A 25431-nucleotide genomic window follows, 5' to 3' on the forward strand; every position below is an offset into this window, starting at 1 on the left:
GGGGAGTGACAGCCAATCAGGCAGCTCTGCAAACCGTGGGGTCTCAAGGTGTGGAGTCCCGAGACTCCTCCTGCCCACTCACTCAGCACTACTGGGCTCGTTACAGTTCCGGCCCGGGTATCAGAGAGTGAATGCCGAGCAGTGCCTGTCCACTGACTTTGCACTGCTGACCTCTGCAACGTTTCAGTCCCCTTGGATTGGGTGCCGGGCAGTGCCTGTCCGTTTACTCAGCACTAGTGAGCTCCTAGCAGTTCCGTGCCACAGACAGTGACTGCCGGACTTCGTCTGGCTCCTCACAGTTCTGGGCCCGAGTGAGTGACTGCTGGGTAGTGCCTGGCTCCTCACAGTTCCGGGTCCCAGGAAGTGAGTGTCGTGCAGTGCCCGCCTGTCCATGTTGCAGTGCTAGCCCTCTCACAGTTCTGTCTCCCAGGGAGTGAGTGCTGTGCAGTGCCTGCCCACGTTGCCATGCCCCCCTCACAGTTCCGGGTCCCAGGAAGTGAGTGTCATGCAGTGCCTGCCCACGTTGCTCTGGCGCCCTCACAGTTCTGTCTCCCAGGGAGTGAGTGCTGTGCAGTGCCTTCCCACGCTGCCCTGGCCCGCTCACAGTTCTGGGTCCCAGGGAGTGAGTGCAGTGCAGTGCCTGCCCACGCTGCCCTGGGCTCTCTCAGTTCTGTCCCCAGGGAGTGAGTGAGTGTCGTGCAGTGCCTGCCCACGTTGCTCTGGCCCCATCACAGTTCTGTCTCCCAGGGAGTGAGTGCCGTGCAGTGCCTTCCCACGCAGCTCTGGCCCCCTCACAGTTCTGGGTCCCAGGGAGTGAGTGCCCTGCAGTGCCTGCCCACGTTGCCCTGGCCCTCTCACAGTTCGGGGTCCCATGGAGTGAGTGTCGTGTAGTGCCTGCCCACGTTGCCCTGGCCCCCTCACGGTTCTGGGTCCCAGGGAGTGAGTGCTGTGCAGTGCCTTCCCATGTTACCCTGGCCCCCTCACGGTTCTGGGTCCCAGGGAGTGAGTGCTGTGCAGTGCCTGCCCATGTTGCCCTGGCCCCCTCACAGTTCTGGGTCCCAGGGAGTGTGTGCCGTGCAGTGCCTGCCCATGCTGCAGTGTTTGGCCCCTCACAGTTCTGGGTCCCAGGGAGCGAGTGCCGTGCAGTACCTTCCCACGCAGCTCTGGCCCCCTCACAGTTCTGGGTCCCAGGGAGTGAGTGCCCTGCAGTGCCTGCCCACGTTGCCCTGGCCCTCTCACAGTTCGGGGTCCCATGGAGTGAGTGTCGTGTAGTGCCTGCCCACGTTGCCCTGGCCCCCTCACGGTTCTGGGTCCCAGGGAGTGAGTGCTGTGCAGTGCCTTCCCATGTTGCCCTGGCCCCCTCACGGTTCTGGGTCCCAGGGAGTGAGTGCTGTGCAGTGCCTGCCCATGTTGCCCTGGCCCCCTCACAGTTCTGGGTCCCAGGGAGAGTGTGCCGTGCAGTGCCTGCCCATGCTGCAGTGTTTGGCCCCTCACAGTTCTGGGTCCCAGGGAGCGAGTGCCGTGCAGTGCCTGCCCACGCTGCCCTGGGCTTCTCTTAGTTCGGGTCCCAGGGAATGAGTGACGTGCAGTGCCTGCCCACGCTGCAGTGTTTGGCCTTACACAGTTCTGGGTCCCAGGGAGTGAGTGCAGTGCAGTGCCTGCCCACGCTGCCCTGGCCCCCTCACAGTTCCGGGACCCAAGGAGTGAGTGCCGTGCAGTGCCTGCCCACGTTGCTCTGGCTCCCTCACAGTTCCAGGTCCCAGTGAGTGAGTGCTGTGCAGTGCCTTCCCATGTTACCCTGGCCCCCTCACAGTTCTGTCTCCCAGGGAGTGAGTGCTGTGCAGTGCCTGCCCACGCTGCCCTTGCCCCCTCACAGGTCTGGGTCCCAGGGAGTGAGTGCCGTGCAGTGCCTGCCCATGCTGCCCTGGCCCCCTCACAGTTCTGGGTCCCAGGGAGTGGGTGCAGTGCAGTGCCTGCCGACTTTGCCCTGGCCCCCTCACAGTTCTGGGTGCCAGGGAGTGAGTGCCTGCCCATGCTGCAGTGTTTGGCCCCTCACAGTTCTGGGTCCCAGGGAGTGGGTGCGGTGCAGTGCCTGCCGACTTTGCCCTGGCCCCCTCACAGTTCTGGGTGCCAGGGAGTGAGTGCCTGCCCATGCTGCAGTGTTTGGCCCCTCACAGTTTTGTCTCCCAGGGAGTGAGTGCCGTGCAGTGCCTGCTGGCGCTGCCCTGGCCCCCTCACAGTTCCGGGTCCCAGGGAGTGAGTGCCGTGCAGTGCCTGCCCACGTTGCTCTGGCCCCCTCACAGTTCTGTCTCCTAGGGAGTGAGTGCCGTGCAGTGCCTGCCCACGCTGCCCTGGACCCCTCACAGTTCCAAGTCCCAGGGAGTGAGTGCCGTGCAGTGCCTGCCAACGCTGCCCTGGCCCTCTCACAGTTCAAGGTCCCAGGGAGTGAGTGCCCTGCAGTGCCTGCCCACGCTGCCCAGGACCTCTCACAGTTCTGTCTCCCAGGGAGTGAGTGCCGTGCAGTGCCTGCCCACGCTGCACTGGGCTTCTCTCAGTTCTGGGTCCCAGGGAGTGAGTGTCGTGCAGTGCCTGCCCATACTGCAGTGTTTGGCCCCTCACAGTTCTGGGTCCCAGGGAGTGAGTGTCGTGCAGTGCCTGCCCACGCTGCCCTGGGCTTCTCTCAGTTCTGGGTCCCAGGGAGTGAGTGCCGTGCAGTGCCTGCCTATGCTGCAGTGTTTGTCCCTTCACAGTTCCAGGTCCCAGGGAGTGAGTGCCGTGCAGTGCCTTCCCACGCAGCTCTGGCCCCCTCACAGTTCTGGGTCCCAGGGAGTGAGTGTCGTGCAGTGCCTGCCCACGCTGCCCTGGGCTTCTCTCAGTTCTGGGTCCCAGGGAGTGAGTGTCGTGCAGTGCCTGCCCACGCTGCCCTGGGCTTCTCTCAGTTCTGGGTCCCAGGGAGTGAGTGCCGTGCAGTGCCTGCCCATGCTGCAGTGTTTGTCCCTTCACAGTTCCAGGTCCCAGGGAGTGAGTGTCGTGCAGTGCCTGCCCACGCTGCCCTGGGCTTCTCTCAGTTCTGGGTCCCAGGGAGTGAGTGCCGTGCAGTGCCTGCCCATACTGCAGTGTTTGGCCCCTCACAGTTCTGGGTCCCAGGGAGTGAGTGTCGTGCAGTGCCTGCCCACGCTGCCCTGGGCTTCTCTCAGTTCTGGGTCCCAGGGAGTGAGTGCCGTGCAGTGCCTGCCCATACTGCAGTGTTTGGCCCCTCACAGTTCTGGGTCCCAGGGAGCGAGTGCCGTGCAGTGCCTGCCCATGCTGCAGTGTTTGGCCCCTCACAGTTCTGGGTCCCAGGGAGCGAGTGCCGTGCAGTGCCTGCCCACGCTGCCCTGGGCTTCTCTCAGTTCTGAGTCCCAGGGAGTGAGTGTCGTGCAGTGCCTGCCCATGCTGCAGAGTTTGTCCCCTCACAGTTCCAGGTCCCAGGGAGTGAGTGCCGTGCAGTGCCTGCCCACGCTGCCCTGGCCCCCTCACAGTTCTGGGTCCCAGGGAGTGAGAGCCGTGCAGTGCCTGCCCATGCTGCAGTGTTTGGCCCCTCACAGTTCTGGGTCCCAGGGAGTGAGTGTCGTGCAGTGCCTGCCCATGCTGCAGTGTTTGGCCCCTCACAGTTCTGGGTCCCAGGGAGTGAGTGTCGTGCAGTGCCTGCCCATACTTTAGTGTTTGGCCCCTCACAGTTCTGGGTCCCAGGGAGCGAGTGCCGTGCAGTGCCTGCACACGCTGCCCTGGGCTTCTCTCAGTTCTGGGTCCCAGGGAGTGAGTGCCGTGCAGTGCCTGCCCATGCTGCAGTGTTTGGCCCCTCACAGTTCCAGGTCCCAGGGAGTGAGTGCCGTGCAGTGCCCGCCTGTCTTGCCCCGCTGGTCCCATGGAAGGGCGCGGAGACGGATTTCCCATAACCGAAGCTGACACTTGGCTCTCACGCCCAGCCCCCTCCCAGCAGCAGCCCAGCCATGCCTCACAGATGTGCCATGTGCGGTACGTCACGCCCAGTGCTGCCAGTGCCCGCTGAGAGGGTCACGACCTTTACAGCAATGGTGGCTGTGCGTGTCAAGGCCAATGGGGCTGACCCATGCGGAAAGGACCGCGCCTCAAGGCGCTCCGTTCGTTGAAGCACAGGCTGGGATTGTAACCGATGTATCTGTAGCAGAGAAGTGCGTGCCACTCACAGGCCCTGCTTGCAAACACGGCCGCATAGCTCGGTGGGTTCATGCTGCTGTTGCTGTTCATATCTGTGCATAAACTTGCCGTGCCCGGCTTGCTCTCTCTGATGCTGGACGCTGGCTGAAACACCTGCTTGTTAGAACTATGTCTCGGAGGAGGCCGAGCTTCCAGTGCCAGTGATATAGCTCAGTCGGTTAATGTTCCACAGATCAGTCTTGGTAAAGCAGCTCGGCGGATTAAGATGCCCTCTGCAGACAACTTCGTGTACTTTACTGGACAGATGCTTTTAAGCCTTACTTTTTTTTATCATTCAGTGTTCGTTAAGAAGACTGCCGTTCAGTTACGGTAAAATAACTTCATTTTAACGTGAAATACCAAAAATGTGGCATTAATGGATCTATTCCATGGGGCCGTTCTGCCCTTCACTAAAGTGAAAGCCCGTTATGGTTTCTACTCCCATGTAAAGGCACAAAGTTAAGTGTTGTGCATTATGTGTAGGCTTAATAGAGTAAAGCCGATCGTTTGTGTATCACTGTCCTATCTCTCACTGGCCAATCAGCAGCGCAGAGGCAGGCGGGGTACAGGAGGTAAAGATCTTCGATGTTACGATTCAGAAACTTGAAGCAGCCCCCTCGTATGGCCAAAGTGCGGAACTACGGGGTGAAGGAAGAGGGCTGTAGCTGGCACCCAGGGGCCAAGGGTGGTATTACACAAGAGGTTGATTCTTGCTCTGGCGAGGCACTGGGAATTGTATTTATTTATTTAATGCAGTTCTTTATAGCGCGAACTTTACCAAAAGGTGTTAGAGCGCTTTACAAAAGAACGAGTAAAGTTACATAAGGTACACAAGTACACAAGATACACAAAACACGCGAACAAGTTACATATATACAATTACAAAGGTACACAAGAGAGACTTGAGCACTCTAACAAATTACATATATGCAGTTCCAAGTCTAACTATTTGCATATTTATATTGTAAAGATAAAAAGGTGTCAGCGTTAGGTTAAAAACAGGAGTAAAATACATATTCATTAAGTTGACCTCTTGTGAGTTCTAGATGGCCCGTAAGGGTCAAGAAAAGGGTTGAATTATTCCAGGAAGTGCCTTTGGAGGAGGAGAATTTTAAGATCAGTTTTAACCCCTTCGATGCTGATGACGGCCCCCAGCCGTCATGCACTACGGTGGGCGTGTGCTGATGACGGCTGGTGGCCGTCATGAACCCGCCCACTCGCGATTCTGCCGCTCAGGCACAGAATCGCGGCCGCGCCCAAGGGGTTAAAGTTCCAGAATGAGGTGGTGTATGAAGTGAGTTCCAGATTCTAGTCGCATTACCAGAGAAAGATTGAACCATTAAGCTTTCCCTTTTGAGGGTAGGAGGGTCAAGCAGTAAGTTGTCCGCATTGCGTGAAGGTCTAGAGCTGCCCGAGATTTTGAGTTTATTAGCCAGATAGCGAGGGGTGGCGGTGTGCAAGGCTTTGTGGGTGATACAGGCAGTCTTGTAAATTGACCTTGCTTCGATAGGAAGCAGGCAAAGAGACAACAGTAAGGTTGTGATGTGATAATTTCTTAAATCCCCATACATGAAGCGAGCTGCTGAGTGGAGGATGGATTTTAGAGGGGAAAGGTGGCATTTGGGGAGGCCAGCAAGGAGAGAGTTATTATTATTTTATTATTATTATTTATGCATTTTTATATAGCGCAGACTTTAGCCGAAGGTGTCAGAGCGCTTCACAAAAGGAACAGTAATGATACATGAGGAGAAAATTACAAGTGAACAAATTACAACAGCAAACATTAAGTTACATGAGGCAAAGGTGACAAATGTGAGCAAACAACGTACAAGAGGTAGCAAACGGTACAATTATAGGAGGAAAAAGTGACATGTGTTCAGGATACAAAGGTATACAAAGTACAAGTAGCGGTAAAATACTGCAATAAATGGTAGACACTCAAACAAGAACAGTCAGTATAATACTACAATAAATGGTAGACACTCAAACACAAGAACAATCGTTATGTAGGCAATGGTGGCACTTGAGCAAGTATCTAAAGCAAACAAAATATAAGAGGTAGCAAACAGTGTATTACAAGAGAAAAGTGACGTGTGAATGTTTCAAAAGAGTACCAAACACAGGTAGAAGGATAATACTGCAATGAATGGCAGACACTCAAACACAAGAACAAACATTACGTAGGCAATGGTGGCACTTGTGCAGGTATCTAAAGCAAACAAAATATAAGAGGTAGCAAACAGTGTGTTACAAGAGAAAAGTGACGTGTGCATGTTACAAAAGAGTACCAAACACAGGTAGAAGGATAATGCCGCAATACTTGGCTGACACTCAAACCACAAGAACACACTGGGAAGGCACTTCCATAGTCATGGCAAATAGAATTTTCTATAATGGAAGGTCTTCCTTCAGGTAATAGAGAGGGCATGGATTAAATTTGGAAGTGTCTTTGAAGGAGGAGGACCTTGAGGTCAGTTTTGAAGGTCTGGGAGGAGGTGGTGGTCCGGAGCTGAGGCGGAAGTGAGTTCCAGATTTTAACTGTGTTGCCTGAAAAGGATTGGGCCATCGATCTTTCCTTCTTGCAAGTAGGAGGTTCGAGCAGAACATTTTCTGCATTACGTGATGGTCTAGAGCCTCCAGAGAGTTTCAGTTTATTCACCAGGTAGCGAGGAGAGGAGGAATGCAAGTCTTTGTGGGTGATACAGGCAGTCTTGTAGATAGAACTTGCCTCGATGGGAAGCCAGCGGAGGGTGGATAACATGGGTGTTCTGTGGTCGCTTCTTTTGGCCCCAAAAATGAAACGAGCTGCAGATTGGAGAACAGATTTAAGGGGGGACAGATGGGATTTGGGGAGGCCAGTAAGAAGAGAATTGCAGTAGTCCAGTCTGGAGAGGACCAGCGATTGAACCAGTGTTTGAAAGGTCTTGCTCCGGGAAGAAGCGTTAAATTCCCCAAAGAAGGCGCAGTTGGTATCGAGCAGACTTTGCAATGGAATTGATGTGGGAGCTTAGATTGAGTTTTTTGTCGAGTATGGCACAAAGGGATTTTGCGCTGTCGACAATGGGTTTATTGTTAAGTAGATTCATCTGATCCATCCATGATTGAAGCTGGGGAGGAGAGAGCGAGGAGGAGAGGAGGAGGAATTCAGTTTTGGAGGGATTCAGAATCAGTTGATGAGTTAACATCCAGTTTTGAATGGAGTCGAGAGTAGAGCTTAGGATGGAGAGATCGTGAGTGGTGGCAACCTTGAGGTAGAGTTGAGTGTCATTTCCATAGAGATGATAGTGGATCCCGGATTTACTAAGGAGATTTCCCAGAGGTTCTAAATAGAGATTGAACAATGTGGGTGCAAGTATAGAGCCTTGAGGAACACCTTGGCCTACCCCCAAAGGAGATGAAAGACTGTTAGCTATTTTGATCATTTGGGATATATCGGAGAGGAAAAAAGCAAACCATTTAAGCACAGTGTCCTCCATGCCCATTCTCTGTTGGAGAGTGTTGAGGAGAGGGTTGTGATTGACAGTGTCAAAGGCTGCAGAAAGGTCAAGGAGAATTAGAAGACAAGACCCACCCCCGAATCGAGTATTCGCAGCGCGTCATCAATCACTTGCAGAATGGCTGTTTTGGATGAAGCCAGACTGAAAATTATCAAGAAGATCTTTGTCCTTGATATGATGAGAAAGTTGTTTTGCTACACATCTTTCGATGATCTTCGCAAGAAAGTGTAGGTTAGTGATGGGGCGGAAGTTGTTGAGGTTATTCGCATCTGCAGTGGGTTTCTTAAGCAGAGGGGTGACCTGCCCAGTTTGGAAGGAGACAGAAAGGGAGCCTTGACAAAGGGAGAGGTTGACCAGAGTGGTCCAATAGGAAAGAGAACGGTTATAGAAGTCAAAGGCAATGGCACTAGGGATGTAGTCCAGGGAATGGTTGGAGGGCTTTGTTTCGTGGATGCAATTGAGGAGGGCACCTTCAGAGATGGCTAAGAATTTGCCCTCCTCTGGAGGGGTAGGATGAGCAACCTGATCCACCAGGGATTTCCCTTTTTCGTCAAAGAATATAGCGAAATCTGTTGCTTTCTTTGTAGAATCCTCCAGCTTGGAGGTTGGGGGAGAGCACTTAGGATTCTTGATGAGATCGAATAGGTTTTTGGGTCTATTTTTGGCTGAGTCAAGGAGGGTTCTGAAGTGCACCGCTTTCCCAAGGAAGATGTGCTTGTGGTACTTGGATCTTGATGAACGAAGCGTGGCCAAGTTATTGATGGATGGCGCATGCCTCCATTGTTTCTCCAGGAATCTAAGGTGCTTCCTTTCTTCATAGAGGGATTTGTCGAACCAAGGTGCTGAGGGAGTGGGCCTTTTCTTTTTGCTTTGGAGAGGAGCAATGTTATTGATTACGACTGCAAGGACTGTGAGGCATTGGGAGGTGAGTTGCAGTAGTCCAATCTGGAAAGAACCAAAGATTGAACTAGGGTTTTTATGTCTTGCTCAGGAAAGAAGCGCTAAACCCCCCAGAGAAGGCGTAGTTGGTAGCGTGCATTCTTGACGATGATATTGATATAGGACTGTAGGTTGGAACACCCATAGTAAAACCCATAGACGCCCCTTTCACGCAAAGTGCTGCAAGTAAAGGGGCCGTATTTAAAAGGACAGAAAAGCCACGCAGGGTGTCTTTTCGTGTCTTTGTAAATATGGGGCAGCAAGTTGTGCTGCCAGTGCGCCACAAAAAAAATGCACCGGTGGGGCAAGGGGCTTGTAAATATGCCCCTCTATACTCTGAGAACTGACGTCTGTCTTCTCTCCCCTTTCCCTCAGCCTACAGGACGGTGTGTGCAGTCAACGGGCCACTGGTGATACTGGACAATGTGAAGGTACGTGTGAGCATGTTATGTGACTCTTTGTACAGTGCTTTATGCCATCCTAGTGTAGCTTCTAAGTGCACCTGTCTATCTGGTTGAACCAACTGACGTGAAAGAATCTGCAATGCTACTTCGATGTATTTCCTATATTAACAATGACAATATTTATGTTAAAGAAGGCGTAACAAATTTATTATTTTAGGACACATTATGCTAAAAAAGCTTTTACAATCCAAATGTTACCTTGGCTTAATCTCAGCACTTTCTCTGCAGGTTTGCACATTGCTTAGGCCTTCCCAGTTTTAGACCATGTAGGTATTTTTCGCACTTTAGGCTAGACTTGCTTATTGCTGGCCTAGGAAAGCCTGTATAAATGACTGCCGTCTATGTGAGATAGAGTTTTACCATGATCGATAAATTTACTTCAAGATTTTATCTATTTATATGACTTGTTTTGTATCAATGTTTATGGTTTTTTTTAACTAACAAACAAATTTACCTACCTGCCAACAAAAGCTATCATGAGATTATTCTCCCACCCTAAGAGGATTTTACATTTTCAAAAACCATTTACCATTCGGTGGATAAACATTGCCATTGCTTCAACAGACATGGCCAGTCCTTAAACAGAGATAACTGTTCCTTGAACCGCAATTGCTGTTTTTTTTAAATGACATTCCCATTTTATCAACAGATATTGTCATATTTTGAACAGGAATTGCCATTCCTTGAGCAGGCATTGCCACACTTTGAACAGTCATTGCCACACTTTGAACAGTCATTGCCACACTTTGAACAGACATTGTCCCACTTTGAACAGACATTGCCACACTTTGAACAGACATTGCCACACTTTGAACAGTCATTGCCACACTTTGAACAGACATTGCCATTACTTGAACGGATATTGCCATTTTATGAACCGGAATGGCCATAACTGGCACAGACATAGCTATTCCTTGAACAGACATAGCCTTTCTCTGAACCAGCATTGCTATCCCTGGAACAGGCATTGCCAAACTTTGAACTGGCATTGGCATTCATTGAATAAACTCTGTCATACTTTGAACTGACCTTGCCATTTCTTGAACCAACATTGACTTTCCTTGAACAGACATTGCCATTCAGGGAAGAGACATTGCAATTTTATGAACAGACATTGACATTATTTGAACAGATATTGCAATTTCTAGAATTGAAGTTGCAATTTTTCAAATAAACGTTGGTATATTTTGAGCTGACATTGCCATTTCTTAAACAGACATTGCCCTTCATTGATGAGCATTGACATTTTCTCTTTTTTTAAAATTTTTTTTATTGAATAGAGCAACAGGTGAACCAAAGGTACAGAACATGATATACTTTAGAATACAATAATCACAAATTTCCAATAAATTTCTCAAATAACAAACAAGAGATAAAAAGTTTAAAAGTTAAAAACGATATGCGAAGATAAAAGGAAGGTTCATCGAGATAGAAAAAGTCAGCCTACTACTGCATTAAAAAATTTCCCCCTTCCCTCCCCCCCCAGGACATTGAGTGCAAACTATGCAATTTAAACTATTGCAACAGCAAAAACGTGCAAAACTGCAATAAAGTGCATTGACATTTTCTCGAACAGACTTGCAATTCTTTGAAGAAACATGGACATTTCTTGAAAAGATATTGCCATTTTTTGAACAGGCATTGCCACATTTTAAACAGGAATTGCCAATACTTTAACAGACATTGTCATTTTATAAACAGGAATGGCCATACTTGGAACAGGCTTTGCCATCCCTAGAACAGGCATTGCCAAACTTTAAACTGACATTGCCACTCATATAACAAGCACTGTCATACTTTGAACTGACACTGTCATTCCTTGAACAGGCATTGCCGTTCCTTGAACAGACATTGTCATTCCATGAAGAGACAGACATTGACATTCGTTGAACGGATATTTCAATTCCTTGAACAGAAATTGCCATTTCTCGAACAAACATTGGCATAGTATGAGCTGACATTGCCATTCCTTAGCAAGGAGATGATGGACGGAGCGCAGAAACTTTTCAGACACTCAGTCACAGATCTGGGTTGAATCCATCACCGTTCTTTAGCTCACTTTGCCACCTCAGTTCAGACCCATCTATATGCAAATCAGTCTTGACCTGTGCCTCATGGGAACAGTCCACAAAAGGGGGTGGTGATGGACAGAGTGTCTGAGTTAAACAGACCACTCTTACCCAGTCCAAAGATCAGGGCTTGATCCATCACCGTTATTCATCTCACTGCCCTATCCCTGCTCAGAACCTGGCTATATGCAAATCAGTCTGTCCCTGGCCCAGTGCATCATGGGAACAGGGCAGACTAAACTACCAAGCCAATTCTTCACCAGAAAGGAGACTGTGAGAAGGTGGCCTGATATGCAGTGGTCACTATTCTAGTGCCCACTATGTATCAGTCCAGCAACCCTTATTGATGATTGGTTGTAAGTCAACCTTATAGACCAGCTATCCTAGTAGCATGGATACGAGCAGTCTAAGGCTAAAGACTCGAGAGGGCGTGTTAAGCCAGCTGTTTACCACACATATACCCCTTGAATACCCAGTGAAAGGACACCACACAAGTGTTATGAAAATAAACAGTTATTTATTAAAGATCACAACAGCCCTGTACTCTTTATGAGGACAGGGTACTAAGCACAAACCAAAACTCTTACAAAAATACTTAAGTTAGCACAGTATATACAAATGCCCGAGGGGCACGGAAAACCATATACTCTAAAAGTGGAATGTGAAATTCCTAGCAGGTAAGTACAATACTAATAGCTTTTGGAATCGCTAGGACTTGACTAGGGAATCGTTAGATTACGACTAGGAGGCCTAGGGGACTCGGGTGCAGTGTGTGCACTCTCACGCGAGATGCGGACAAAAGTCTATGGTAGCTAGGAAATAGAAAGTTAGTGTTCTCGGGCGAACCCGACCTGGTAGGGAGAAAACGAAGATAGATTCTGACCCTTGGATAGTGAGGCTATGCTGGGGCACCGAAATGCCGAAGTTACCTAGCCCAGGGGCTGCAGCTGCATAGGTCTGAAAAGACGTCGGGAATCCTCGTAGACGGACCAGGAGCCGGAAGAAAAGATGCTGGCCGGTGACCAGTGAAGAAAGTTCAGTTGGATCCAAGCCTGGATCTCGAAGATAGATGACACCTGAAAGCAGAGGGGACCAAGTTCGAGACTACTAGCCAGTAGTCAGTGGGCACCAGGAGGGCACCGGATGGTAGCCACCTCGACAAGGTGAGTGGGTGACGCTGTAGCTCGAAGATCTCACGGACCAGGAGGCGTTGTCGGCGACCAGGATGGAGGATCGAGCTGTCCCACGAAGATAGAAGCTGTCGGCGTCGCTGGACCCAGGATTGGGCAACAAAGCCTTGGCAAATTCAAGCCCACGCGGTGGACCTAAAATGGCGTCTGGAGTGGACCAGGAGGGTCCGGGGTGCCTCTCTTGAAAAAGGAAGCAAGGGCCAGCCTGGAGCAACCAGACCAGCAGAAGAGTTGTTGTCGGGCGTCGTTCGGAAGGCCACAAGCCAGCCGGCTAGTAGCCAAACAACGCGGTGCACAGCAAACAGCAGAAGGGCCCCACGCCGATCGTGGAGATGCAGGGAGGCTGGCCTTGGGTGCTGGAGCTGCGCAAGACGGCTGTAATGCCAGAAACCGGTCCCTGGGAGCTTGTTTCCTTCCCAGTGTAAGAATTGGCTTTTGTAGTTTGGTTTGCCCTGTTCCCATCATGCACTGGGACAGGAACAGACTAATTTGCATACAGCCAGGTTCTGAAACTGGGATGGTGCAGTGAGCTAAAAAACGGTGTTGGATCTAGCCCTGATCTCTTGACTGGGTGAGAGCTTTCTGCTTAATTCAGAGACTCTGTCCCTCACCACCCCTTGTTGTAAATATTTTTGTCCACCCTAAGCGTGGAAGGGTATTCTCAGATGTGAGACCCTTGCTCATTGCACCATCAGGATTCAAGCAAACCGGGCCGAAGACGGCTGTAATGCCAGAAACCGGTCCCCGGGAGCTTGTTTCCTTCCCAGTGTAAGAATTGGCTTTTGTAGTTTGGTTTGCCCTGTTCCCATCATGCACTGGGACAGGAACAGACTAATTTGCATACAGCCAGGTTCTGAAACTGGGATGGTGCAGTGAGCTAAAAAACGGTGTTGGATCTAGCCCTGATCTCTTGACTGGGTGAGAGCTTTCTGCTTAATTCAGAGACTCTGTCCCTCACCACCCCTTGTTGTAAATATTTTTGTCCACCCTAAGCGTGGAAGGGTATTCTCAGATGTGAGACCCTTGCTCATTGCACCATCAGGATTCAAGCAAACCGGGCCGAAGACGGCTGTAATGCCAGAAACCGGTCCCCGGGAGCTTGTTTCCTTCCCAGTGTAAGAATTGGCTTTTGTAGTTTGGTTTGCCCTGTTCCCATCATGCACTGGGACAGGAACAGACTAATTTGCATACAGCCAGGTTCTGAAACTGGGATGGTGCAGTGAGCTAAAAAACGGTGTTGGATCTAGCCCTGATCTCTTGACTGGGTGAGAGCTTTCTGCTTAATTCAGAGACTCTGTCCCTCACCACCCCTTGTTGTAAATATCATGGGAACAGTCCAGCCCGAACTGCAAAGCCATGTCTTCCCTGGACCGGAAACAAGCATCCTGGGACCGGTTTTGGGCTAGCAGCCCTCATCAGCCAGGCTAGCTTCAATCCAGTGGCAAAGGGAGCAAGGGACCCACATCTGGACATAATCTGCCAACTTAGGGCGAATAAAGCAAACACAAGGAGATGATGGACGGAGCGCTGAAACTTTTTAGACACTCACCCCAGTCACAGATCTGGGTTGAATTCATCATCATGCTTTAGCTCACTGCGCCACCTCAGTTCAGACACCGCTATATGCAAATCAGTCTTGACCCTGTGCCTCATGGGAACAGTCCAGCCCGAACTGTCAAGCCAGGTCTTCCCTGAACCAGAAACAAGCATTCCTTAAACAGACATTGCCCTTCCTTGAAGAGGCATTGCCATTTTCTCGAACAGACTTGCCATTCTTTGAAGAAACATGAACATTTCTTGAAAAGACATTGCCATTTCTTGAACAAGCTTTGCCATACCTGAAATAGATTTTATCATACTTTGAACAGACATTGCAATTTCTTGAAAACACATTGCTATTCATTGAACAGGCATTGCCATTTCTCGAACAATCATTGACTTTCTTTGACGAGATAGTGCCATAATTTGAACAGACATTGGCATTTATTGAACAGACATTGCCATTCCTTTGATGCACCAAAAGGCCCTGTAAACAGCGAGAGAGGAAGTGGAGAGCCAGCTGTGAAACCATCGATAGAACCACCTACAAGGCTGCACTAAGACGCTACCACCAGCAACTAAGAGACACCAAAAAAATAGTGCTAGCAGATTGCATCAAAGAATGCTCCAATAGATGTAAGGAGAGCTTCTCAATTGTCAAAGACTTCACAACACCCTCAGCCTTCGTCAACATCATCAACCCCTCCCAGGAACTCTGTGACGACCTATGAAACTTCTTCCACAGCCGAATCACAAACATCTAAGGCAACTTTGTACACCAACCTGATCCATGCAAACACTTTGCCAACCATCCCATCACCAACCAAGACATCAACCTGACCGAATGGACAACCGTCATGTGGACCATCCACTGAGGACCCCCAACGAATCTATGCCCCCATTATGTCTACAACCTGGGATCCCCACAAATCAGCACTGCCCTCGCCCATATCAACAACACCATCACATACGCCATATTTATGAATGACTGAAAACATGCAGAAGGCATCACCTTCCTCAAGAAACCATCAACCAACCAAAACCAACTAAGCAACGTCCAAAATGCTAAAGTAATTGAGACAGCAATCAACTGGCAACTCTCAACCCACCTCGAGATCTTCCACCCGCTGGACAACACCCAGTCAGGATTCAGAAAGAACCACAGTACCGAGGCAACATTCATCATGGCCACCGACGATATCTGGACCATCCTGGACTAAGGAGAAACAGTGGCCCTCATCTTGCTCGATCTCTCGACGGCTTTTGACCCTGTCTCACACAAAACTCTCATAAGAAGACTCCACAATATTAGCATCCAAGAATCAGTTCTCAACTGGATCTGCTCCTTCCTCTCGGAAAGAAACCAAAGGGTCAGATTGCCACCCATCACATTACAGACCAGCAACCTGATCTGTGGAGTCCCCCAAGGATCATCCTTCAGCCCCAGCCTGTTTAACATCTACATTATACCACTAACAAACATCATCAGATCCCAAGATCTCACCATCCTCTCCTGCACCGACGCCCAACTCATCCGCTCCCTGATGGACAAGACAATCACCACCAGAACCAACTTCACCAACTGTGTGACATCTTCACTACCTGCCCTTAAAAAATGAAACGAAAAAGTTTACTTTTTTTTTAATGCATCCTGTTTTCCTTTAAGGAAAACGGACTGCATTAAAAACACTGATTTATTTAAAAGCAGTCCCAGACATGGTGGTCTGCTGAGCCCAGCAGGCTGGGAAGGCCTGTCATTCCCAATGGGCTCGCAAATTGCGAGAGGCTCATTAATAATAATGAGCCTTGCAATTTGTGACCCCATTGGGAATCGCAAACTGTGTGTCCACACTGTTGTACATGGCATATTGAGCGTCGAAAAAATTGCGAGTCACAAAAGACAAGCAATTTGCGAGGCGCAATTTGCGAGGCGCAATTTGCGTGGCGCAATTTGCGTGGCGCAACGTTGCGCGAGGTACATCTGGCCCCAGAAGAATACAGTGAATGTTAATAAACACTCACTTTCCATTAGATTTCAGACCATCAGAATTTATTTTGGGAATTCCATTGAAATCACAGATATTTAACAAGGGCACTTCCACTTTAGAACAATGAGATCTGAACTTTTAATGGCACTTGGGGATTATAATCTACATTTTCTATTAGTCATAGGTGCTCCATATGTAGACTGGAATCACTCAACAAACAGTAAAACATATACGGAGGATACACATTGCCATTCCTGAAACAGGCATTGCCATACTAATTGACATTGCCATTCCTGAAATAGGCATTGTCATTTCTCAAACAAACATTGCCATACTTTGAATTGACATTGCCATTCCTGAAATAGGCATTGTCATTTCTCAAACAAACATTGCCATTCTTTGAATTGCCATTGCCGTTCCTGGAACAGGCATTTCCATACTCTGAATTGGCATTGCCGTTCCTGAAACAGGCATTTCCATACTCTGAATTGGCATTGCCATTCCTGAAATAGGCATTGTCATTTCTCAAACAAACATTGCCATTCTTTGAATTGCCATTGCCGTTCCTGGAACAGGCATTTCCATACTCTGAATTGGCATTGCCGTTCCTGAAACAGGCATTACCATTTCTCGAAGAAACATTGCCATACTTTGAATTGACATTGCCATTCCTGGAACAGGCATTGCCATACTTTGAATTGCTATTGCAGTTCATTGAACAAGCATTGCCATTTCATGAACAAACATCACTGTTCCTTGAACAGTCTTGAGTGGCTCTGCTTTCCTCATGAGACTTCAGTGAAGGGACAAGGAGTTCCATGCTCGGCTGCCAGATACAGGGCCAGACTGGGAACAAAAACCGGCCCTGCAAAGTGCTCGACTGCCCCCCCTGGGGGGGGGGGGTTTGGGGATGCGGCCGAGCTGTTTGCCATGGCCGGTTTCGACTGATTATGTTACAGGGGCCGATATTGTAGCTATCCTGCAAAAATGGCCCTGTAACAAAAACGGCCCCCAGGGGCCCAAAACCGGCTCCCACCCTGGCATCCCACAGGGGAAATGCCTGGTGCCCGTTACGGCCAGTCCAGCCCTGGCCAGATACACGCTATCCGGACTGCTGACTCTTTTATATCTGCTATGTTTGATATGTACTGAACTTGTCCAAAGTCAAAATGAAGAACCCTGCACACAGAAAAATGTCCCAATCTGCTAATTTCCCAAATCTAAATTATTTGGTTTCTGTTCATTTAAAAGTTGTGATAGTCATTCAGATGAGTTTGTCATGTTACGAGATGCACGCTGTTTTCATTGATGTTAATCTATCAAAATGCCACAGGTAGCCAAAGTGACGTCACACATCTTTCGGTCTGTGATGACAACACAAGATTTACTTATAGTTCCGCCTTCAGGCTCTCCATATCCTCCTATTTAAAACTAGGGGACTATAGAGGGCAAGTAGTGAAAGCCACAGACAGTACACATGCTTCTGAAAGTCCTGGTTAGTCGCTACGCCTGCCGCTACCTTGATGACGCTTTGGACCAGGGGAAGAAACTCCAGGGCCAGGCATAGTAATTGCTCCACCTGGCTACTCCTAACTGACATCAATGCATATGTTTTGTCTTCTGGAGCTACTGATGCAAGATATGAAATGCCCAATGTGTGGAATCTGGAAACAAATCTGGCAGTACCAAAGGCTACTACACTATAATGAGAACTACATTGGCCTGAAGTAGCTTAGGGAGGCAGCAGTGTGCCACAGCTATGCTCATAAACAAAGGAGGGGGTTCTGTATTGATGGTAACACGGTACACCATGGGGAAGTGTGTGGTACAGTACATGGAGGGGGTCCCACATGCTCTGGAACCAGTCAGGAGCTCTCAGGTCACGGTCAGGCCACCCGTGCACAGTGCCAGAGGGGGCTCACTGGAGCTAGAGGACCCCCCATACTACTGGGGCTTAAGTGGCAAATGTTCACCACTGTGTTGACGTATTTTGGTATCGTGTGTGAGTTAACGATCTTGTGTAGGGACACTGCACCTAGTAGTGTGAGGGAGGAGATGGAGTGAGAGAGTGGAAGGGAGGAGGACGGAGGATAGTGACAGGTGAAAGGGGCAGGCATCTGGCTGTATGGTCTGCATTATTGGCAGATCAGCTTGCGGAAGAGGGCTAAAACATTTAGGGCCCGATATACAAAGTGTTTTGACGGTAGCAAACCCCAGATTCAGCAAATCCAAGGGTTTGCGACTGCCACAAAACATTACGGAATGTACTAAGCCAATTAACGGTTCCGAAAGTTGTTCCGAATCATTCAATGGGTTAAGTAAACAGCAAGGAACCCCTTTTCGCTAATAGTCTTGTTCGATTCTTACAATATTGTTTCTTACACCTGGTGTACTACACCCCAGCGATGCTACACAAATGGGGTCTGAGAGACGTCGGTAACTGCGAGAGATGTAGGGCACCTGAGGCGGCATTCTTCCATTTGGCCTGAGAGTGCGGTGGTATCCAGAGATGCTGGGTGAAGGTGCCAACTACCCTACATAAGTTCCTTGATGTACCAATTGTCATTTTGCTGCAAGTGGCGCTGATGGTCTAGGGTAAAGATGTACCTGCGAATAACAGGAAGTGGTTGTAGCGCTTTTGCTAGCCAAGCGGCTTGGCAAGGCACCGAGGCAGGGAACACACCCCAAATAAATCTTGCTGGTTGTCTGAAGTGGCTTACTGTAGCAAATAGTTGGAACTATATGCAGAATTACTGCAGATTACTCCCCACCTGCGGTACACATGGGCATGCTTTAGAGGCTACATGCTGGCAGAGGAGGTACTGGAGACCAAAGAGGATCTTCCCTCACCCTCCGCGTCAACTATACTGGAACACCCACATTAGAGGAGCAACGTCTCTGGTACGGGTTTTGTTGTCTGTGCTCTGATTGTAAGGAGATGTTAAATATAGTCCATGGTTTATTTTCTTTTGATTGTCTGTCAGTTTACCCATGAAAATGCTATGGAGTTTTTAGAAAAAAGGAATGCCTTTTTATAAGGGCTGTGTGAGGGTGCTGCTTCCAAATACGGATTCCTTAAAGTATGTACTAATGTTTTATAACTGAAATCCGGTCACAAAATATTAATATTTTACCATCAATTCAGAATTGATGGTAAGCCATTCACAAGTGGGGAGGGATCTCCAAGAGACCCATTTCTCTTTGAGGATGTTGATAAAATTGTTTTTAGGAGTGGGCAGTGGGTCTTGGGACCACTACCTGCTCCTAAAACCGGCTTGTTTAACTTTTCATTGCATTTGAAAAAGGCCTCGTTTTACTTCCTGTGATGGCTGCAAATCCCCTTTTCCATCCCTGTGATGGTGGCAAATCATAGTAGGTCACAATTTGTGACCTACCTCATTAGTAATCATGAGATAGGTCGAATTGCGATCCACTACTATTCAATATTTTACAAACTGACTTATTAGTACATAAGTCTGTTTATAAAATACCACACTGGTGGCAAAAAGACTGGTCGCAAATTGGGACAAGTATTTTGCGACCAGTGTTACGTACATCCGGCCCCTAGTCCTCTATTATGTACCCACCTAGCCAAGGCGCTGTGTACATGTTCACCATAAAGAGGGAAATCAGAGAAAGCCCGTAATCCATATGGCAACATGCTGTTCAATTATTAAAATGAAGCTGAATAGACAAGACTATAGGGCAGATTTATCAATGACTTGCTTCGTCATTGCGCCACACAAGGGGACACAAGGGTGACGCAACTAATAGATCAGATTTATCAAGCCACATAGGGCCAGCTTGAGTGGCCCTGAGTGGCTTGAAAAATCTATAGCAGAGGTCTTCAAACTTTCTGATGCATAGACTCCACTGTCAAAAGTTTTTAGGCATAAGGACCACCTCTTGACAAAAATTCCTAGAACCTTGTACTCCTCCTCATCAACAACCATTGACAACCATAAATGCCCCAAATTCCCACGGCAAATCATTTTGATGGTGGGGAGATAATATTAAACACTGTTTAGCAAACCCAAGGTTTCTAGGTGACTGTGGTTCAGTGTTAGAGGCTTATCACACAGTTCAAACAAAAAGGCTCCAAAAATTATTTCCCAATGGTAAGTAGTTTTTTTACAAACAAAAAATAATTTGACAAACTTATTTTGATGATAACACCTTTTTGAACTAATGTGATGGATGTACCTGTTTTTCTCTAGAGAGACGGTCAATCTGTGGTCGCCTCTCATCAGTACCAGTTTAACACCCAAATATAGCAGTAAGCAACACAAAAGTGACCAGTCCAGCTTTACAAAAGGCCTTCTTTTGTGCGGCCACACTTGTCGCTTCTTTTTAGTAACTCTTGAACCGTTTGAACTATAAACAACACTTTTGTTTGTTAAAATCAGCAGATTATGCAGCAAATTATGGATTATGAGGCAAATGCGGCCAATCTATAATTATGCGAATGTCGCTCTGTCCGCACCGTCACAAAATTCCCGTGGCCCTTGGTTTAATGGCTGTAATGCATGGGCTGTAACTTTGGTGCACAGCATTTGAGGTGAACCATACTAAATGTAATGGGATGCTGATGGCTTGGCTTTTACAGCTGCATGGAACTGGAGGTCATCCTAATTAAAACACACCATTTAAAATTATTAATGTTTAACTTTAAGGCCTAACTAAGATGCTTTCTTTAATTCCAGAGGAGGAAGTGGTCCCTTAAACTTGTTTCACACTGTTTTTTTTACAAAGGTTTTTATTTTTAACATGATAAAAACAGACGCTTCTATTTTAGCCAAAACGGACTCCTGGTTATATTAGTTTGCTGCTGTTGTTGACCAGTCAGGTTTGGAGGGATGCTGGAGGACCTTGGGACTCTGAGCATGGGGGCGGGGTCAAAGGTGTGGCTAAAAACTAAAAATTCTATATGTTTTTTTGGTCTTTCACCTCCAGGTATCTACGTATAAAATAATAGGCAGCTTAAATGAAAAATAAATAAAAATAGGCGCTGCTTAGTGGGAAATGCACTAAAGTACATTATGAAACCTCTATTAGTTAATGCACTGCAAAAGTCTGTGTGTAACCAGACAGCCACAGAGTTAAATCTTGGTTGGTGCAGTGGAGAATAGTGATTTGTGTATTTTTAGTATTACGAGGTCACAGCCTGTGACAGAAAGCACTGTGAATATGTAAGTCATTATTTTATACTTGAACTTATTTCTTGTATACGTTGACCTCAGCGCAGCGTTCGATTGTGTACAGCACCTTAAACTCTGAGCCTTGCTCGGGGAAATGGGCGTCGACCCCGCTCTTATAGCATTCCTGCGTGAATTCTATTCGGGCGCAACAGCAAGAGTCAGGTACGGGATCAGTGGAGAACTCTCCCCCCCTTTCCAAGTTACAAAAGGAGTTAGACAGGGCTGTGAACTGGCTCCCTTCCTGTTCAACTTGTACACCAACGGCCTTGAGGCAGCCATGCTAGAAGGGAGCCAGGACCTTCCACAAATTAAACATCGCCCCATACCAACGCTGTTATATGTGGATGACTCTGTCATCTTCGCCAGGACGCTTTAAGGTCAACATAAAAAAGACATTTGTAATGCACCTCGGCCCTAAAATAAAGAGCCCTAAACCCATTTTTGTCGAAAAGACTAAGCTTGAAATAACCCGCGTCTATCCCTATCTGGGCATTTTGGTGGACGATTCTTTGAGCTGGCGACAGGCTGTGGCAAGCAAAAAGCTGCTCTTCCTGAGAGCCACGGCAGCCTTAGTTTCTTTCTCAAGGAAACTGGGGAAACCGGCTCCCCTGGAACTACTCACAATATATTACACAAAGGGTCACAGTGTGGCAACGTACGGTGCAGGGGTCTGGGGCTATGGACCGATAAGCCCACTCCAAACGATTGAGAATGGGTTCGTTAAATATCTGTTGGCCTTACCACATAGTGCCCCAACCTATACCTCGTTAGCTGAACTAGGTATGGATTTTATTACGGACACCATTCGTTGCCAACCTATGCTTTTGTGGCACCGTATATGGACCAAAGAGGAGTGCCACTTAACGCGTTCTTTAATTTTGGATTGCACAGCCCTCGACAAGTGGGAAAAAATACCCTGGCTAGCATACATCAGGAACTTCAGCCGGGATATGGACAGTAGCAACTTTTTCCAGGACCCTCCCAGCATGAGTGACATATCGAGAAAAGAACTTAAAAAGCTGTGTTTGTCCCACCTAAGAGCTCTACGATGCTCGGCAGAACTGGTGAAACCCACAAATTCTCAAATTATTGCTGTACAGACCCATCTGGGCATTCAACCATATCTGACCTTCCATTTGAACAACTATGAAAAGTATCTTCTCACAAGGTTTCGTTTTAATTCCTTTTTCCGGCTTGTAACTTTTCCGAATGCCCAAGACTGGTCTCCCATTATTATTTCCTGTCCCTGTGACGATTTTTCCCCCCAATCAACAATACATATTATTTTCTTTTGCAAATTTTATTCTTTTCCTAGGAAGGTTTGGATTTTGCCTTTACTAAGATTAATAGGCCTAAGAACCTGTCGCCCAGCATATCTATCTCTGCAATGTCTGGAGTCAAGTTTTATAGCGAAGTACGTAGCTAACTTTTTAAAAGCCTGTATTAAATATCGACGTAATTACGAGTAATTCATATTTTAGTTTATGTTTCTCGAGCTTCTGTTTTTTCTTTTTCTATATTCTGTTTACAATATGATTGATTTGCTCCTAAAACGTCTTTTAACAATGCATAATTTTAATGCTTTTTGTACTTTTTATGGTTGCAATAACAAGTGGCAATCGAATAAAAGTTTATGAAATGAAACGTAAGTCATTATTTTATACTTGCATTTCACACAGTATAAGATAGACTGCTAAAATATTCACAAACAATTTTACAATTAAATGGTGCCTCCAAAATATAGATTTTATTAATTCCCAGACTGTACTTAAAGCAATTTTTTACATAACTGTCTCTTCAAAACCTCCTCAGGGATAGTAAGTGTTATGTACATACAATTACAATTAAATGCACGCACTTCACAGCTCAATTGTTAACTCTTTGCACTACCACTCAAAAAGAATACATCTTTCTCATCACAAAGCTTCCAGTGATTCGTTCAGTTAAAGCAAGTACTGGATCTCAAGCATACCATACGTTTTCAGATTACCCTTTACATTTGCAGATTAACTTGTTGCACACATTTGCATTTCTTTCAGCCAAGCACCCTAGCAGGAAGGTTTGTTTAGCTGAATGCCCGGCCTCAGTTTCACAGCACAGTACACTCCCGGAATGACACTCCAGCTTATGCATTTTAAGGATCGGAATTACTTTTTCCAAAACAAAGAGTAAACGCTTTGGATTCCAGGCAGAAGTGTGGCTGGGGAATGGGAGCCACCCTTCCCATGACTCCAGAGCCCCTGGGGGATGGCGCCCCACAGACTGAAGACCTCTGATCTAGGATAATGCAATGCAGTGCAAATCGCTGCGTTGCGGTACTCTGCCCCTGAGAGGCGTTCCAGGGGTGGAGTGTGGGTGTTCTCACGCATCCACCGATGGATTTTGGCGCATTTCCAGATTTACCATCAGTGGTAGACCTGACCAAGGGTGCCTGCTTTGGCACCATGCAGCATATTGTGCGCCAGCACTGGGAAGAGGCAGGAATGCGCTGTATAATGTTAAATACAGTGCATTCCTGCTGTTTCCGTTTCACGCAGCGCGGCAAGGTGGCTCGCTGCGCTGCGTGAAATAATGATAAATCTGCCCCTTGGTTTGTCGCCGAGGCCTGGAGAGGGACACGCAGACGGATGGATTCATGTGTTGCTAATAACGACTCAGACATTATTACAGCTCCTACAGGCCGACACACCTGGCTCGGCCACCTGAGATCAGGCGCTCTGTACGCAGCCAGCGACCATTCTAGCGGCCAGCGCAGCACACAAGGGCTATCTAGTAGTTTTGCCTAAGGGGAGCGATTGAAACAATGGTTAGAAGAGGCTCAGCTGTGGACAGGCATCCGAAATGAAATGTTTTATTGATGCAATCGAAAGAGATTTAATTAATAGTACATTTGTAAAAGATGCTCAGGGTTACGCCATTATGCACCCTTAGTCATCTGACTCTGTTTTTATTGATAGCCAGTTATTACATTCGTTTTGGATCTGATTTGATTATTTGTAAAGCTCAGCGAACACCGCCCCCTTACTTCATAGCGCTAGAGAAATATTCTGTGAGCCCAGTAATGTTCCAGTTCCTAAATCCACCCGGACCGCCCCATCCATTGTTGGTTCAGGTCACCGCCCGCAGCTGCTTTGGTGAATTCGGTGTGCCCCGGGACAGGCCACACACGCGGATTGCGCGCCTTTTGTGTTGCACGCGGCGGCGGTGGCGCTAGTCATGTGCCGCCCACACACATGCACCTGGCTGCCTGCACACCCCAGGCCGGGCACTGAGCATTCGGCCTGTCAAGCGCCCCACAAAAGATGCTTAAAAGACCAGAATGTCACTTTTCTTTGCCGCCACTTACGAACAACAGGAGAAATGGCTCAGAAAATCGCGGGTGTATTCTTGTCGAAGAATCTGGGGCCGGTGGAGTGTGCTAACCTTTGCTTCCTTCCCCTAATCAGCGGCGCTGCTGCAAAGCGGCTGGGGTTCTCTGATTAGACCCCCTCATTACTGCCTTGGCCACTGACCCCGCCATGTTAGCTGAGGGCTCCTTCTATTCAGGGCCCAACGTGACCTTGGACCAATTGGCGACTTCGTCCAGAGCACAACGCAATTTGATTTTCTAGTCGTCTGACTAGTTGGCAATAGCGAGCTTTTGACACCCGTTAGTGTGGAGCTGACTGACAGAGCGCTTTCTGCTGCAAGTAGCGCTGTGTGCCTTAATAAGGGGGCAGAAGGCGGTTCTGACGTCGGCCACGCACCGAGGGAAGCAGTAGTGCTCGCCTTCATCCCCACAAACTATTTCGCAAACAATGTATGTTTGGGGCGATATCAGCAGATAAGTGTCTTTGAAATGCTTCTTTAAAGGCGCAGGCAGAAATAGGATATTGTTTGCCAAGGTTTGCTCGATTTTGAACTATAAAATGTGTCCTTCTATATTTCAGGTCATTTAGTGTATGTAGGGTAACAGCCATTTTTAAGGCCTTTCAGTGTATTCAACAGATCATCCATCTTGTGGGGCATTCGGTATATTTGGCTTGGCATCTGCTTTGTGGCCAGCCAGTATTGGTAGAGGTTGGTGAAACCCCTACCGTTTTGTAGGGGTTTCAGTGTATTTAGTCCAGCAGCCATTTTATGGCCAGGTTTTGTTTATGATGTCAGATTTGAAGACTCTGTGCATTGTTAATCAGTCGCAAAAAGAACATGTGAGGGACAGAATGTTGAACTATGTCAAACATTCAGATCTCGGCCTAACTCCATCCTTTTTTTTTCTCCCCCTGCCCTTCCAGTTTAGACCCAGCCATATGCAAATCAGTCTTGTCCAGGGCTTTAGGTGGGCCGGGT

The 25431-nt window shown here is 47.9% G+C and overlaps 1 protein-coding gene across 1 annotated transcript in view; it reads left to right on the forward strand.

Moving 5' to 3' along the window:
• LOC147726007 (V-type proton ATPase subunit B, kidney isoform) overlaps nt 1–25431 on the forward strand; it is a 257085-nt gene that overhangs the window by 137477 nt on the left and 94177 nt on the right. The window contains exon 2 of the mRNA XM_086960126.1: nt 9030–9085. Coding sequence (XP_086816252.1) covers nt 9030–9085 — 56 coding nt within the window. The remainder of the gene's footprint in view (nt 1–9029; nt 9086–25431) is intronic.

The sequence above is a fragment of the Lissotriton vulgaris genome, chromosome 3_1 (assembly GCF_964263255.1).
Source record: "Lissotriton vulgaris chromosome 3_1, aLisVul1.2, whole genome shotgun sequence".
In the NCBI taxonomy this organism is placed as follows: domain Eukaryota; kingdom Metazoa; phylum Chordata; class Amphibia; order Caudata; family Salamandridae; genus Lissotriton; species Lissotriton vulgaris.